Genomic DNA, 17,295 nt, shown 5'->3' with positions numbered 1-17,295 from the left:
AATTTGTTATAAAGGATATAAGGATATTACTGATACGGAATTCAATATGGTTTCATCCCTTTACTCATTCCAAATGTGTACTAAAATATGCTAATCAAAATCCATATGCCACCAAATAAAAATATATAAACTGGATGAAATATTAAAAACCCTCTGCATATTTCGGTTTTATGCCACTATACCATTCAAATTTGAATATGGATGAATTGATCAGGGCACAGGCTAAACTGTACATGACTTTCATTGTAGCATTTAAATTTAGAAAATGTAACATCATTACATCAATATATGAATGAAAAGCATGTGATACTAGAGCTACGTTGCACACTGCCAAAAATGGTGCAATTAATTCTGTAAAGTTAAAAATGCATGTCAGCAGCTAATTACTGATCACTGAACTACTGAAGCCTTTCTAGGGAAGGGAACAAAAGGGTGCTCTTAGGTAAGAGCACTATCATTTGCCATTACTACTACTATATTGTAACACAGTGCTAGTGATAGTCAGGATGAATTGTCATTTGAGGATGACAAAGAAAATAAATAGGGTTCATTAACCTAATTGGATATAATAAAATTTATGCAAAACTATCTATCTAAAATATTCTTTTCTTATTAAGTTTGCATATGCATTAATTCCTACTGTAACATATTATTGAAATTTATTTATTCTACACTGAATGGAGAATTGCTTAGACTGCATTTCCATCAGGTGCAAACTGCAAAGATGATAAAAACATTTTAAAAAGTAGACATATCTCTTCTTCTATCTTGATCATGCACTACCTCAGTTTATTTTAAGCAGTTTATTTTATCATGATATACACACAACTGTCATATTTAACATAAATAATAGTCATGATAGTTGTCTTAATATGATAAAACACAGAGTAAAATGAAGATATTTTCATTACTGGAAGGCACAGGCAATTGAAAATAAGAAAGTTAGTCAGAAACTGTAAAAGCTGTTGTCCTCAGTCTTTTTTTTAATTTTCCAAACAAAGTTCAACAATTACAAAATATTAAATATGATTTAGAAAATTCTTTTTTTTGGCCTTAGTGAAAATTTAATGTTGATAATACTTGTATAATACTGTTCAAGGACTTCAGAGGTAATAGTAGCTTTCTTAATATATGAAAAGTACTATTAAAAAAAGGTTGATTTAGTAACAAAGTACTTTGGATCAATTTAACAAAAGTCAATACAGACAGGTACAGATTTTTTTCCTTTACCTAAATAATGCAAGTAGGTAGCGCATGGTTATCAATTACAGAAAGATAAAGTGTATAACAAGACTAGAGTATCACAACAGGACAGAATTTAACGAGCCTTAATGCTCAGCTGTTATCACAGGGAATCTCATCTGGAGGCGGAGTCAACAATCCAGCATTCACTGCCTCTCGTTCCAGTTCATCCAGCTGCCTGTAAGGAAAAGAATAAGTAAAATAAAACCGATACTGAAAACTGATCTTGTACTGCATTAATGGAATAATTTTGTCTTTTAGCATTCTCAGGTCACTAAATTAAAATCATTGCTAAATTAAAAGAGAAGATTCCACAGGAAACCACAATGATTGATAAAAACTTGTAACTTTGTGTAATGGACAATTTTCAGCATAGCTTATCAAGATACAGCATAGCATAGCACAGCATATCATAACAAGAGAATATATTTGTGTAACTTAGTTTTTAATAACCAAATTGGTATTATTCTCACTAATAAATAAAATGAATTTCATGGTCTTTCCTCTCATGCACTCATCAATCCAATTCATCCCAGGTCTGAGGTCAGGACTCTGGGCTGGCTAGTCCAAGTTTTCAACACTCATGTCCTCCTCAAATCAGTTGTTATAACAAGCAACATAGGTAATCCATTACTGTTCAGGATGTTTAGACAGAAAGATGATTTTATCCAAAACAACCACTGGTCCCAGGCCAGACTATGAAAAACAACCACAGACCATCACACTGCCTCACAAAACTTCACTGTTGGGGCAATATAGTCCAGCAGGTAGTTTTCTCTGGGTATCCATGATATGATCGCCATGTGACATGGCGATCAGACTGGGGGATCATGTACTGTGACTCATTGCTCCAAAACAGTTTTCCACTGGTACATAGTCCAAAAATAGCATGCCTTACAGTAAGCTAGAAAATGTCTAGCATTAGTCAGGTTGGATAGCAGCTTGTGGACTTGAGCAGCATATCCATGGCAACCCACATCCTGTAGCATCCTACACACTGTACTGGTGCCAGAATGTGTTCCAATCATCTCACTGAGGGATGGTGTATGTGTGCCACAACAATGTCAACCTGCACTCTGAGTGAATGATTCTTTGCAGAGCTCTCCTGTCACGTTTTATCAAACATGGAGGTTTTAAGGGTCATTTCATGTTTTCAGCACCAGTCCACTTCCATTTGCAGATCACATGTCAACCTTCAGGGATCTTCAGAGCCATTGAAATGTTATTTACAGACCAACTGTTTATGTGGCACACTATTATCATTCCATGCTGGAAGACTGTTAACTCTGTCGATCAGGATATCTTGTATTCACAATCACACTACTGTCCTCTCAAAAGCCTACAATCCACTATTACATTTATAGCTGTCTATATTTATATATATAGTTGTCTGACATGTGTTTCTTGAATAGGATGTGACCAACTATCAATGGAAGGGTCTCTGCATATTACTGTATTTTCTGGTGTATAAGATGCACCCCAAATTTTTTAATGATAAAATGTGTAAATGTGGAATTTATTTCCACATTTTAATGATAAAATGTGGAAATAAATAAATCACAATTTCTTTTTTCATATTTTTATCATTAAACATTTAAGAATTACAAGATTATGACTATAAGAATTTTAATAAGGTAAAATTGGATCCAAGAGCCATTATCAATTAAAATCCAAAATGGTCACCTTCACTTTTGTTCTCACTACCAAAATTAATTTTACTGTCATTCTTCATCCAAATGTTCATACAAAAAATTGTCTTTTTTTGTATGAACAAAAAAATACTTTTTAAGAGTTCTGTACTATTTCTTCCTTCATTTTGTCACAGGAATCCTTACCCACTGACACACCTGTTCAATACTTGGCCATTTCAGTGCTCCCTTGGGTGTATTTATCATCCAATGGTTCCACTCTTCTCTCATGTATGTTTTAAAGCAGGGGCAGCCAACAAGTCGATCATGGCTTTAATTTCGGTCAATCACGATGAATTTTAGATATATATATAAACAATAGATTTGTCAAAATCTGAATGTTATTATTATTATGAACCTCACTGCATACATTTATTACAAATCCGTTGAACCATGTGACTACTCTTGTTGCTGCACAGCCGCTAGGCTTGTCTAGTGAAAATTCACGCGGTTACATCGTGGAGAGCATAGTGTATGTGTTGAATTCTCATTTAGCTTACTTAATATTAATAACTGGACAGTACTTATACATTAATTTAATACCCTTTGATTTAAAATAAATACTACGAAAAACGGTAAAACGTATCATTTTCATCAAGAGTGGGAACTAGAATACTTTTTGTAATGATAAAAGAAAAATGATGTTGTTTGATTTGCAATGCTTCCATGGTTAGACCCAAAGAGGGAAATTTAGAAAGACACTTTAGCACACTCCACAGTAAATACTAATCGGATTTTCCGCCTAATAGTGACCTTAGAAAAAATAAATTAAAAGAACTTAAATCCAGATTATTCACACAACAAAATTTTTTCGTGTCACTTCAGATTACAATCTCATTTAAAATCTAAAGCAGTAACTGTAGCATCATTTAAAGTGAGTCATCTTCTTGAAAAAAAATTCAAACCATTTTCTGATGGTCAATTCATCGAAGACTCATTTTTAGAAATAACATATTCTCTTTTTGAAAATTTTAAGAACAAAAATGAAATTAAAAGTGCTCTTCAAGATCTGCAATTATCTCGAAATACTGTGATGCAACGCTTCAAAGAAATAAGTATTGGTATTGGTGGTTTTGGGCACAAAGGCAACTGGGGCCAAAACGTGCCTATTCCAATGACATGTTTTTATATAAAAATTTGGTCCAATTTTGTGTCATCATAGAATATCATATATTCGTATCTGCTTAAGAAAGGTAAATACTGTATTTCCCCATGTATAAGACGCACCTTAATTTTGGAGCCCGAAATTTGAAAAAAAAAATGTATTACATAAAGTTATTGAACTCAAATTTTATTCATCATAAAATTCATACAACTCATCACTGTCAAAACTCCCATCCATTAGCTTGTCCTCATCTGTGTCTGATGACGAATCACTGTCTTCATATATTGCCTCATCCTCAGTTCCATCTATGGCATTTGAAATGCCACACTTCTTTTAAATGACTTGACAACGATCTCAATCTTGATATTATCCAGGATTTCATCACCAGGATCTTTTCACCCAGGTACAAACTTCTCCTATAATTGGTTTTTTCACTCTTCCTGCTGGTGTCAAATTGTCCCCAGAAGACTTCATCCATTGGTTCCATTCGTCTCTCATGGCAGCTTTGAAGAGTTTGTTAATGCTGACATCAAGTGGTTGGAGCTGGGATGTCAAGCCTCCAGGTATGATGGCAGGTTTTGTTTTTTGCTCTGCAGCAATCTTCTTTGTATTTTTTGTTATGTGTACCCTGAACTGATCAAGCACCAATAGGGCAGGTTTGCGTAAGAGCCCACCTGGTGGTGGGCTCTTACGCAAACTTCTTCAAACCAGATCTTCATCCCATCCTGATCCATCCAACCCTTGTCATGAACATGGACAACCACTCCTCGAGGAATGTCTTCTTTTGGCATTGTTTTGTGTTTGAAAATCAGCATAGGAGGCAGCTTGGTTCCGTCAGCACAACAAGTTAGAACAACTGTATAATGGCTCTTTTCATGTCCACTTGCCTTCACAGTCAGTTTTCACCCGCCTTCTTATCAACAGTTCTGTTACTTGGGACATCAAATTGAAGGGGGACTTTGTCCATATTTGCAATCTGTCCCAACTCAAACTGATGTGTCTTCCGACATTGAATGACAAAACAATGAAATTCAAGGACCTTAGGCATCTTTTGGGCAAGTCTGGTGCATGTACGCATGCTTAGTCCATTCCGTTTCATGAACCTGAAGCACCAATTGTGTCCTCCTTTGAAATCAGTAACTTCTTTTTCATCAGCAATTCTTCTTGCTTCATGCTGAACCATCTTTGTGGACACAGGAATTCCAATTGCCCTTTGCTCCTCAATCCATATCTTCAATTCCCTCTCTAAATCAGGCTATTTTGCTGACTTGTCTCTCATAGCCTTCTTCTGCCGTGGTGTTTTCAGTAGGGTTTCTTCTTCCCGTAGCCAGTCTCGGATTGTTTTCTCATTTGGAGGAGGACCAAACTTATGTTCAGCAGCACAATTTCCATTCACTTTTGCAAACTGGATCACTTAACTTGAATTCAGCACTGTACGAAAATCTTTTCTGAGCCATTTCTGGGCAGAACGTGGCAAAACGTAACCTAATATACCGGTAACAAGCGCGAAACAATGAGCGCAAAGACAACAAGTGCGAAAAACCGGGAAATGCAAGTTAAAAAAAAATCTACAACCACTGTATAAGACGCACCCAATTTTTTTCTCCAAATTTTTCGAAAAAAGGTGCGTCTTATACATACGGTAGTTCATTTAAATTTGCATTGTTTCCAATAATATGGGTGAGTGATAAATGCTCTTTCAGTCTTGACAGTGAAAGGAAAGTATTTTTTCGGAAATAGGTTGTTGTTATTTGGTTTTTAGGAGCATTGGCAACTAACGCCATATTGCTCCAGGGATATGCAGTGGTCATTCCCTGACCTTTCCACATCCTCCGTATTTGGTGGTCACAGGCTCGAACCCCGGTCTAATCAAGAAGTGTGTGCTATGCACTGCTGCTGCTCCTGCCCACCTAGCTATGGAGGCGCCTCGGAAATAGGAATAGTGCTTACAATCTAAGAGGAATAGGAATAGTGCTTACATTCTTGATGGTAGGTGGTAAAGTACAATGTGTGCATTGAGGCGGGACATCCTCCTTGAGTAGATATATATGGGTTGGATGTGTATGCGTAATCTTGCCAGAACAATCTCTTCCTGTCTGTTTTTCCTGAAGCTAGATTTCCATAGTGATGGTTCCTCTTTGATTTCGAGCAATTTGTTGTTCGTTTGTGACCTCCAGATTTCAGACCACTGAAAAGTATAAATTTTTTTAATGCACTTCAAATAATCTATATATGGTACTTGGTAATGTGATGGTATTGTACCGACTGGTTGTTTGGCTGCCTGGTCTGCTCTCTCATTACCTGTGATACTAGAATGCCCTGGAATCCAGAAAAATATCACTGCATGATTCTTACTTCGTAGGTTGTTTAAGCAGGAAAAAATTTGATGGGATGCGATATTGAAAGTTTATTGTCTAATGCAGACACTGTACTCATGGAATCTGTGTATATTATACTGCTAGTATTGTAGAAAGTGTTTATATTTTCTAGGGCTAATTTTATTGCATATAATTCTGCAGTGTAACTGCTACACTCAATTGGTAGTGATATAGAAAGTGTAAAAGAGGAAAAGACAGCTGCCGCACCAACAGAAGTCTGTTTTTGAACATCTGTATATATTATACAGCGTTGAGCATTGTTGAGGCTACATAAAGGCATGGCCTTTATGTAGCTGTTTAATACTTTCATCTGCCAGGGATTTCTTTCCCCATTGCTGAAAATAGGTATCACAGTGAGGGAGAGTTACAGACCAGGGTGGATCAAGTACATCATTCTCTTGAAGCATATTGTCAAAATTTATGTCCCAGGCATGTATCAATTCTTTTGATCGAATACTAGTGTGGGTCTATTTTCAGTAATTTTGCTGTTGTAGAACGTGATCCAATCAGGGTTGAGAAGCAAAGGTCGAAGAGGATGAGCTGGAAGGCTTTGAATTTTGGATGCATAATTAAGGAGCAGCATTTTCCTTCTAAGGTGAAGTGGAGGTTCATATGCTTCTACATACAGACTCTGGACAGGGGATGTCCAGATACGAAGGGCACTGTGTTGAATGGTGTTCAGTCTGGTTAGTGCACTTTTCCAAATCATAGACAACAGCTCCATAATCTAAGCGAAACCTGATAAGAGCATGATACAGATGTAGAAGAGAGTATCTATTGGTACCCCATTTCATGGCAGAAATGGACCAAAGAATATTTAGTTTCTTTAAACAAACAGTTCAGAGATATGCTATGTGAAAAACAAAGTTAAGTTTGGTGTCCAATATTAAACCTAGGAAACGAAGATTGCTGGTGAGTGGTATCAGGTGGTTCTTTAGCTGAAGTTCTGGTTCCGGATGCAGCTTGCATTTTTTGCAGAAGTGAATTGCAACTGTTTTTTGTTCTGACACACGATATACATTCTGCTGTGTCCATTTTTTATAGCATTTTTTGAACTGCAAGATAGAGTGAGATCATCGGCGTACATGTATAATTCAACAGTATTGGGAATGTTGTGGGTTAGTGTACAGCCTAAGTGAAAAAAGAGTAGCACTAAGTATTGACCCTTGTGGGACACCTTCTTGGGTACAGATATGAGAAAGTACTGTTTGATAACGAACCTGAAAAGTTCTGTTTTGGAGAAAGTTTTGAATAAATTTCGGTTTGTTATTTGGTTTTTAGGAGCATTAGCAACTAAGGCCATATTGCTCCGGGGATATGCGGTGGTCATTCCTTGACCTTTCCACATCCTCCGTATTTGGTGGTCACAGGCTCGAACCCTGGTCTAATCAAGAAGCATGTGCTACATGCTGCTGCTCCTACCCACCTGGCTACGGAGGCGGTGAATAAATTTCGGTAAATGTCCCCGCAATCCTAGGGAATAAAGTTCTCGCAATATGCCATACCTCCAGGTTGTGTCAAAAGCCATTTCAATATCCAAACTTACCATTACAAGGTTCATTTTTCACATAAGCATTACGGATGTTAGTCTCTGCTTTCACCATGAGATCCAAAGTAGGTCTATTTTGTCGGAATCCAAACTGATTGTTGTTTAGCAGCTTTTGAGTTTCAAGAACCCAAGTAAGTCGTCTGTGTATCATCCTTTCTAGAGTTTTACCTAGACAACTGGTGAGGGAGATTGGTTGCTAATTTTGTGTGAGTGATTGATCCTTTCCTGGTTTGGGAAAGGTTAAAATAATGGAGTGATGCCAGGTACAGGGATATGTACCTTCAAGAAAGATCCGGTTAAAGAATGTTATTAGCAAATTCATAGCTATATTGTTTAGATGTTTCAGCATTACATAAAAGATTCCATCAGCTCCAGCAGTGCTATTAGGTGATCTGTTTTATGCTGTTTGGAGTTCGAAAATATTAATTGTAGGCTAGAGACTGGGTAGGTTGGAAGTTTATCTTATATTTTTCTGCTATGGCTTTGATTTGTACAAAGGAAGTATTATAAGCTGTAGTGGCGGACATTTCAGAGAAAGTCTCTGGAAGTGCATTAGCTATTTCTTGTAGTAAAGATATTTCTTGTCCGTTCTTGTATTAAGAACGGACATACCATTTGTATTAAGAACGGACTATTAAGAACGGACATACCATTTGTATTAAGAACAGAACTTGTATTAAGAACGGACATACCATAACACTTTTAGTATTAAGATTAAATACTAAAAGTGTTATGGACATAGCTTTCAAAGGACAATCTCTTCAAAGGAGACTTTTCAAAATGCAACTCGATGAAAATGAACTAGATCTGATATTACACACAGATGTGAGGTGGCTGGGTCGAAGTAAGTTTCTACAGAGATTTCAAAATTTGTGGAATGAAATAAAAAATTTGTTGATCAAAGGGGAGATGATTATCAGCAGCTACAAGATATGCAGTGGTTGTGTGATTGGCAGACTTTACCAGTAAATTAAGTGATCTGAATTTGGAATTACAAGGAAAAATAAAAATGTGGGTGACATGATTATAGTATTTCTGCATATAAATATCAATTTTTGGCAATGGCTAAAGAGCTCAAAGAAAAAAAATTTGATCATTTTGCAAATAGGAAAATCATTTTCAAAAATATCCTGTTTTTGAATTTAATAGTGAGAAATATGTTTTTGAAATTGAGAAAGTTGTGGATGATTTTGAAACAATTGAAGACATTGTTCAATATATTTCTTAGCCATTTAATGCTGACTTAGATACGAAACAAATTGCAAAAAAAAATCACTGTGATTTTTCACATGGAGAAAATATTACTTGAAAATGAAATTATTACATTGTGAATCGATATATCTTCCTAAAAGCCAGATCATCAGAAAAAGACTTTTGGAAATATGTATGCCGAGAAAAGTACCCAATTGTAAAAAAATGTGGTGAACTTTTAAATTCCTCTTTGTGTCCACATATCTACGTGAATCAGCCTTTTCATATTTGAAACAAACAAAGACGAAGAACTGCTCTACTCTTATGGACTTGCATACAGAAGGCTCTTTTCGGTTGGCCTTATCACAGTATATCCCCTATTTTCAAAACATGGCAGATGACATGAAGACACAAACTTTACATAAATTAAAAATTTATGTATGTATGAATTTAAAATAAGAATTCTGAATTGTATTTAATTTTAAAATTTATAAACAACATTTTTCAGTATGTGTTGATCACCTTTTTTAACCATGTGCAATGAAATTCTTGAGATGGTAGATCACGGCACATTTTAAAAAAAAAGTAGATTGCATCTCATATTAAGTTGGCTGCCCCTGTTTTAGCATTAGCATTAGCAAAGGCACATGATGCAAGAAAGCAAGCTTATATAGCATCAGCCAAAAAAAACCTTTATTTCACCCATCCACTCGCTCCAAATGTTTGTCAAGTTCTGCCTTGAATCTATTTAAGCTATCAACTTCTACAACGACAGATGGAAGTTTGTTCCAACAATCAACCACCTGCTGGCTAAAGGCAAACTTCTGCACATCTATCCTACAACCGTCTTTCCTCAATTTGAATTTATGTCCTCTCAGGCGATTATTCCGAGCAAGAGGAAGAATCCCATCAGCAGTGAGCATGCTCAAACCATTCAAGGCTTTATACACCTCTATCAGATCACCTCGCTGGTGCCTAGTCTCCAGACACTGTAATTTGCAAAACTTAAGCCTTTCTTCTTAAGAGCACCCTTTTGTTCCATTCACTAATCTTGTTGCCCTTCTCTGTACTCGTTCCAGCAGCTCTACATTCTTCTTAAAATGAGGCCTCCAGACCTGTATACAGTACTCAAGGTGTGGCCCAACCATTGCCTTATACAAGGGAATAATCACCTCCTTATCCCTGCTAGAAAAATTCCTGTATATTATTGACAAGCCATGAGCTACTCTTGCAGACAGTCTGCACTGCTCAGAAAACTTCATATCTGTCTATACAATTACCCCCAGGTCCTTTTCATTCTCTACCACTCAGTGTGGTACCACAGAATTGATACGTTACTCTGGGATTACTGCTTCCCATATGTAGTACTTTACATTTATCAATGTTAAACTCCATTTGCCACCTATCAGCGAATCTGCTCAACTTTCCTAGATCCTGTTGCAGCAGTGTGCTGTCATTAGTGTCATTAACAACCCTGCCAACCGTATCATCTGCAAACTTGGACATTAAGCCTGATATACCATCATCAATATCATTTATAAATACAGAAAACAACAATGAATCCAACACTGAACCCTGAGAGACTCCACGAATAACATTAGTCCACAAAGAACAGTGTCCATTGATTACCGCTCTCTGTCTTCTCCCAATCAACCATCCCTTTATACATAGCAGCAATTTGCCTCCAATGCCACACTGCTCCAATTTGTGCAGCAGCATCAAAGGCTTTTCTAAGATCCAAATATATGATATCAAAGTTATTCTTTGCATCCAGCTCCTTTGTGACTACATTATAGTACCCAATCAAATTAGTCAGACAAGACTTCCCCTTAACAAACCCACGCTGTGTCCGAGCTATAACTGAAGTCCTGTCTAGATGATCCTGCAATGCTTCTTTAACCAGTGCCTCCATTAATTTCCCTGGAACAGAAGTTAAACTAACAAGTCTGTAATTACCTGTGTCTCCCTTTGATCCTCATTTGTGGATTGGGGTCACATTTGCACATCTCCAGTCCATGGGTACCTCCCCTGAGTCCATGGAAGCTCTCATAATTATGGCTAAGGGTTTGCTTATTTCCTTTGCAGCCTCCTTTAATATAACTGGATAGATTCCATCCACCCCAGGTGAAAAAAAAGGGTTTGTTGAGACCACCCCAGGTTTTAAAGGGTTTGTTGAGAGATTCATCAAGTGGTTGAAGCTGAGAAGTCAGGCCTCCTGGAATTACAGCCAATTCTGTGTTGGCTTCTTTAAATTTTTTAAAAATTAAATCTGTGATGTGAGATTTTAAGTGGTCCAACACCAAAAGTGAATTTTTTTTTCATCAATGCTCAATTTCTTTGGTTCCACACCTTTTCTATTCATTTCTTCATTCCACCTTCATCCATTTTCATGTGTGTGTAGAATTACTCCGAGTGGTGCTTATTCTTTTATACATGTTTTCTCTTAAATATTAGAAAGGGTGGCAGTTTTGTTCCGTCAGCACGACTGTGAATCTAGTTTTTTCATTCCCGCTAGTTTTTATGCAAATTGACTTTTTGCCTTTACAATTCACTGTTTTATTTGATGGAATGTCAAAGGTTATTGGTGTTTTATCCATATTAGCAATCTGTCCTATTTCGATAATTTTCTTCTGTCTGCGTCATCAAATACTTGATGACGTATTTATTAAAAGAAATAATTTTTTTCTTCATATTCAGGAGACACTTTTTGAGTCATCTTTATTCGAGTCCTCATGGGAAGACCGTTTCTCTTCATAAAACGGTAGCACCAAGATGGTCCACCTTTGAAGTCTAAGATACCGTGGGTCAAGGCAAATTTCTGGCTCTCTATTTGTATCATCTTAGTAGATATTGCTATTCCATTTTTACGGTGGTTTAAAATCTGCTTCTACTGCCGGCCACTGCGCCTCTTTGCCTCGTAGACATCTTTTCGCCTTGTTTATTGAAGTTAAAATATCTTTATTTTGCCAATTTTTTCGGTTGGTGGGGGCCTGAAATGACATGATGCTGCTCTATTGCCATGTATCTCTGCATAAGCTACTACAAGCAACTTATAGGCCGTGGGTATAAGAAATCCTCTTGTTCTTATTTAACTCGGCCAATATCTGTGAATAAAAAAATTAAGGTTTCCACTTTCTTCAAAATAAAGTCACAATGCAAAATACCTAAATATAACAATTACTACTTATGGTATTGACATTGTTAACAGAATGAAAATCAAAACATGCAAATAGCAAAGTAACTATTTCGTACTATGGTAACTTGTACAGAAGATATGATACGCAACCCACTTATGTTACCTTTAAGATTCATATCACTCACTTATACTTGTTAATCATGTTAATGAAAACAGCTCTCAGTACTCAGCGTATAAGACGCATCTTGATTTTGGGACTAATTATGGGGTAAAAAAGTGCATCTTATACACCAAAAAATATGGTAGTAGTAGGGCAGTGTGAGTGTGTGTGTGTGTGTGTGTGTGTGTGTGTGTGTGTGCATATACCTGCTGTGCAAAGATCCTTGAGAAAATGTGAAAAATATTTCTATATAAGATTTTTGAAATCCAAGATGGCAATCTAGATGTACATGGGAACCCAAAGGCACTGGAGAATCTTATGAGGGCCAACCATTCCAGATGTGAGAAATATCCCCATCAAGACACAGTCTGTTGCTATATCTCTAATAAATAGTGGGCAGTACAGTACAGTACAGTACACACACTGAACTAGGCCATCATGGATAATGATCATTGCATCGATAGAAATCCCTGATATAAGTTCCTATATATAATAACAGAAAATAGAACCACTTAAGCAATGATTAATAACAAATGGGAGAATTTGTTATTAATCATTGGAGATGGTGAACTGCACTTTTGCAGTTCATCATCATTTAGTTTTGAATGACAAGATACTTGAGTTTGATATGCTATAGAATACTAAATTTTTGTTTTTACTCTATAATGATATTATATTATAATGAAATACTGCACAGTAAAAAAATATCTATATTTAAGAGTGAAATGCAATTCAAAAGTGAATTCAAAAAGGAATTCAACATAAAAGAAAGGAATTTCTTAAAATTTCTATAAAAGTTACCTTCGCAGCTTCACAGCCTGTGCCCGCAGCTCTTTATCTCTTGCCCTAATTTCAGCAATAGTTTGCCATGCTCGTTTCTGAGGAACTGGGTCGCATATCCATCTTAAATATAATGATGTCCATAGTACCTATATATCAAGAATCTATTCTATAAATAGAATCCAAAATAAAACCAAGTTTTATAATAAAAAATACATCAAAATATGTGTATTCTTAAAAGTGTAAATTCTACACCAAAAAGTGGTGGACTCTAAGTAGAATTCATTTCTAATTTTCAGATAAGTGTGAAATTCATAAGTTTTCCTGACTGGGCACCATTGACTCTGCTATAATGGTAGACCAACTTCTGAAGCCAACACTGCTAAATTTGAGAATCATCATATCTACTACTGGAGAAAGGAGAGGAGGTTAAATATATGAAAAAAAAAAAATTGTAGAGTCAGTTTATATTTATATTACATTCTTATTCAGCACCCATGAGTAAAATTATAAACTTGCATATGGCTTGGGAAACATTCATCCTAAATTAATTTCATGTTTAACATGGGAAATTATCAGTTCTTTGATAATATTATGCAGCTTTATAGAGCATGAAACATTTTCAAAGTACTTCAATCACATCACTATTACACTAATAGAAAGGGCAGTATGACAAGTTGTAAACAAGAGTCAAAAAGACAAATGCATCTGTTCAATTATTTATTTTTATTGAAACAAACTTTCGAGAACAACATTACTACCTCTTTCTTTGATTTGTGTTAGACTAGAAAAAAAATAATAAAAAAAAATGATACTGAGCAATCAGAATATGCTGTACAGGTAGAGTAACCTTTCATACATCCGATTATCAAATATCCAGTTTTATGCAATATCTGATCCATTTTTAATCTGGATATAAATTCACATATCCAGAATTTCTATATATATTTAAATATTATTACTTTATTCATTGCACATCTCATTAGTTTTATGTTATTATCGCTCCAAAAATTACCAGTAGTGGTGCTCACTCAGTCTTAGTGCTGTTCCATTTGTTGTACTGATCAGTTCTCTTGCATGACAAGTGTCATGTTTCTGGAGAAATATTTGTTTTTTCACCTCTATCTATCTCCTCTGCTACGAATGTGAAATGCAAGTGTAGTGCTAATGATGAGACCAAGTTTATGTCTACACAAGTTAAACAATTGTCTAGGGCCTATAATTTGACAGGAACTGTAACAACTCCTGACCTAGGATCTGTTGCATTAATTACATTATCTTTCAAAAAAATAAAATAATCTTTTTTTAAATAAAAAGTGTTCCGAGCATCATTATTTGATAAACTTCTGGCATCCTCCTATTTTTCATAATTTTAAAGCAAAAAAAAAATTCTGCAAATGAAAGTACACTAATGATTTTGAGCAATCAACTTGTGCTGTTATTCTCAAATTTATATTCAGTGATTCATATCAAGCAAACCATCACTCTTCATAACTTATTACAGATAAAGACGTTCTCAAAATTAAATAAAATTACACAAAACATAAAAGAAAATTCAATATCACAAACAAATACCTAGCATAAAAAATAAATTTTTAATATGTAAAAAACATTTTTGTCTATGCATACTTACCAAACTCTGTGGAGCAACAGAAGGCCATATTACTTTATTGTTGGGCTCATACATGGGATTTAAATAGGTGCATAAGATATCTGTTCGGTTAATATGAGACCTATTAAAATACATTAACATAGTTTATGTCAAACACACATACTTCACTCTTTATATACAGTTATATCTCAAAGATTAAGGAACAGAAAGAACTAAATTTTGTCCAACAAAAGAAAGAACTGTTGGTGAAAAAAAGTGCCACCTCAAATGACCAGCTACATCATTGAAAATTACATATTTTAACATTAGTTGAGGTTAGGATCTTTTTGTTATTAATTATATATATTTCTGTCGATCTTTCTCTCTATATAAATATTACCTTCCCATGAGATTCAAAATAACCTCAAACCTTTGTAAATTAGCACTGCCCAAATCTGCATATATAAGAGAGGCAGTAATGTATAATGTTTGCTCAATGTGAATACAAATCTGCTAGGATATCTAAATGTTCATCTTTTAAAACATGTTTATGGATAATTGTTGAGTCAGATTTCAGGTAAAGCAGGAAATAACTGTTTTATACAACTAGTAAGCGATATATAAAATACATCACTGACTAACTTTAGATTGATGTAAACGGTAGTGACCTTTTTGTTTAATTCAAACCATCAATAATTCATTTTATTGAGCCAAAACAGTAAGAAGTAAACAATATGGAAATATTTCATGTGATACTAATTATCCTTTCATTTAGAAATTTCTAGAGTATGTGCATATATATATATATATATATTACATGTGGGGGCCCTTAGAAGTGCATATGTATGTATATTGGAGTTTGTTTGTTTGTTTGTTATTTGGTTTTTAGGAGCATCAGCAACTAAGGCCATTTGCTCCGGGGATATGGCGGTGGTCATTCCCGGACCTTTCCACATCCTCCGTATTTGGTGGTCATGGGCTCGAACCCCGGTCTAATCAAGAAGCATGTGCTACGTACTGCTGCTCCTGCCCACCTGGCTACAGAAGCACCAAAGTATATTGGAGTATCCTATAACTAAAATTTGGACTCTGGCAACATCCAACTGTGAGCTACTTGCCCTAAAGTTATAATGGACACTAAGGCTTTATACATTTTTCTTTATTACCATGCCCTCCTGTAAGGCCTGAATCTGTAAATTAAATTTACAATTGACTGCTGACAATTTCTATGTGCTGAAATCAGTGATCACATGAAATGTTACCCATGTTATTATTGGTGATTTTAACCCCCATGAGTGTAATGATGGTGTTTTTGTTAAAATAGGCTGCTGTGGCTGAGTGGTCAGGTATGAGGGTACACAAGTACACATACTTTGAGTGACCATGGTTCAAGTCCACATGACTACTAAATACAGTGCCGTTTCTTGAATTCTATCTTGTGAAGAAAAAATCTATTATTTTCTTTTTATACTCTGCCTATACGCAGTGATGTTGCATTAAGATTTTTTTTGAATACTGAAATAATAGTGTCCAATTTACCTACGAAGAACTATTTTTCATGTGAGCACTGATCTCTAATTTTCACACATCTGGTGCATTCCACCAACTTGCACAATACTCATTCATCAAGTCAACCTTCCAACATCTAAAGATTTAGGTGCTAAATTAGTTTGGCCCCTAAATATATTAATACTGATCTGTCTGTATTTCTTCTCTGTACCTTCCCTTGGGAAGCTTTACTGAAATACACTTATCATTCATCATTACTTCAATGAAAGCTTAAAACTGATTGTCAATTTTCAATCTCCTTTAATGTGCCTCTGTCTAATTATCATATTAATAAATCTGATCACTTTGATATAATTAATCTCCCACACTAATTCTTTTTTAGGAACTAGATTACATTCCCATTACACTATTAAAGCAGTGAGCTCAACTACAATAGGTATTCTAACATGTACTAGGCAGTGCACTAAAGCATTATTTTAATATACGGTAAACAAAGTTTTCAATTCAGCATCATTACTATAACATCAAGTATTGTGAAATCTTATAATTGCCTAGCCTAACACTTTTAAATAAGTAATGCTTTCCAACTATTATTAATTTTATTCTCAATTTAATACCATCACCCAGACAGCACATTTTTGCCAATTTCTGTTCCATCTTCAGTGGGTAGGTAGGCACAGCGAGTGTAAAAATAGACAACCTGAAAGTGAATTATTTTTTGCAACACGAGAGATGCCAAAAGGTGCATGAATTTAATGCATGATGCACTTATGGCCTCTGACTGTAGGAATTTACTAATACATATTGGGTAATGCACTAAGGTATCATTTTAATATGCAACAAACTCATGAAAAGAGCAAAATAAATATGTAACATAACGTCATTACTATAACATCTCATACTGTGAAATTCTTCACAACAAGTTGCCTAGCCTTCCACTTTCAAATACGTAACACTCCCCAAAAG

General features: G+C 35.4%; 1 protein-coding gene across 2 annotated transcripts in view; it reads right to left on the bottom strand.

The window, feature by feature from the left end:
• Positions 1 to 1,221: 1,221 nt before the first annotated feature.
• The window catches only part of LOC150084356 (myotubularin-related protein 9), a 141,911-nt gene continuing 125,837 nt past the window's right edge, over positions 1,222 to 17,295 (bottom strand). For both annotated transcript variants that reach the window (XM_090375187.1, XM_090375188.1), the window contains exons 12-14: positions 14,863 to 14,962; positions 13,251 to 13,378; positions 1,222 to 1,420 (exon numbers count right to left, since the gene is read on the bottom strand). In XM_090375187.1, the coding sequence (XP_090231313.1) occupies positions 1,336 to 1,420; positions 13,251 to 13,378; positions 14,863 to 14,962 (313 nt within the window). In that variant the 3' untranslated portion in view covers positions 1,222 to 1,335. The remainder of the gene's footprint in view (positions 1,421 to 13,250; positions 13,379 to 14,862; positions 14,963 to 17,295) is intronic.

This window comes from Mastigoproctus giganteus, chromosome 6 (assembly GCF_048544385.1).
Source record: "Mastigoproctus giganteus isolate SK-2022 chromosome 6, ASM4854438v1, whole genome shotgun sequence".
In the NCBI taxonomy this organism is placed as follows: Eukaryota; Metazoa; Arthropoda; class Arachnida; order Uropygi; family Thelyphonidae; genus Mastigoproctus; species Mastigoproctus giganteus.
Note: the sequence above shows the minus strand (reverse complement) of the source record. Positions and strands in the feature narration are given on the sequence as shown.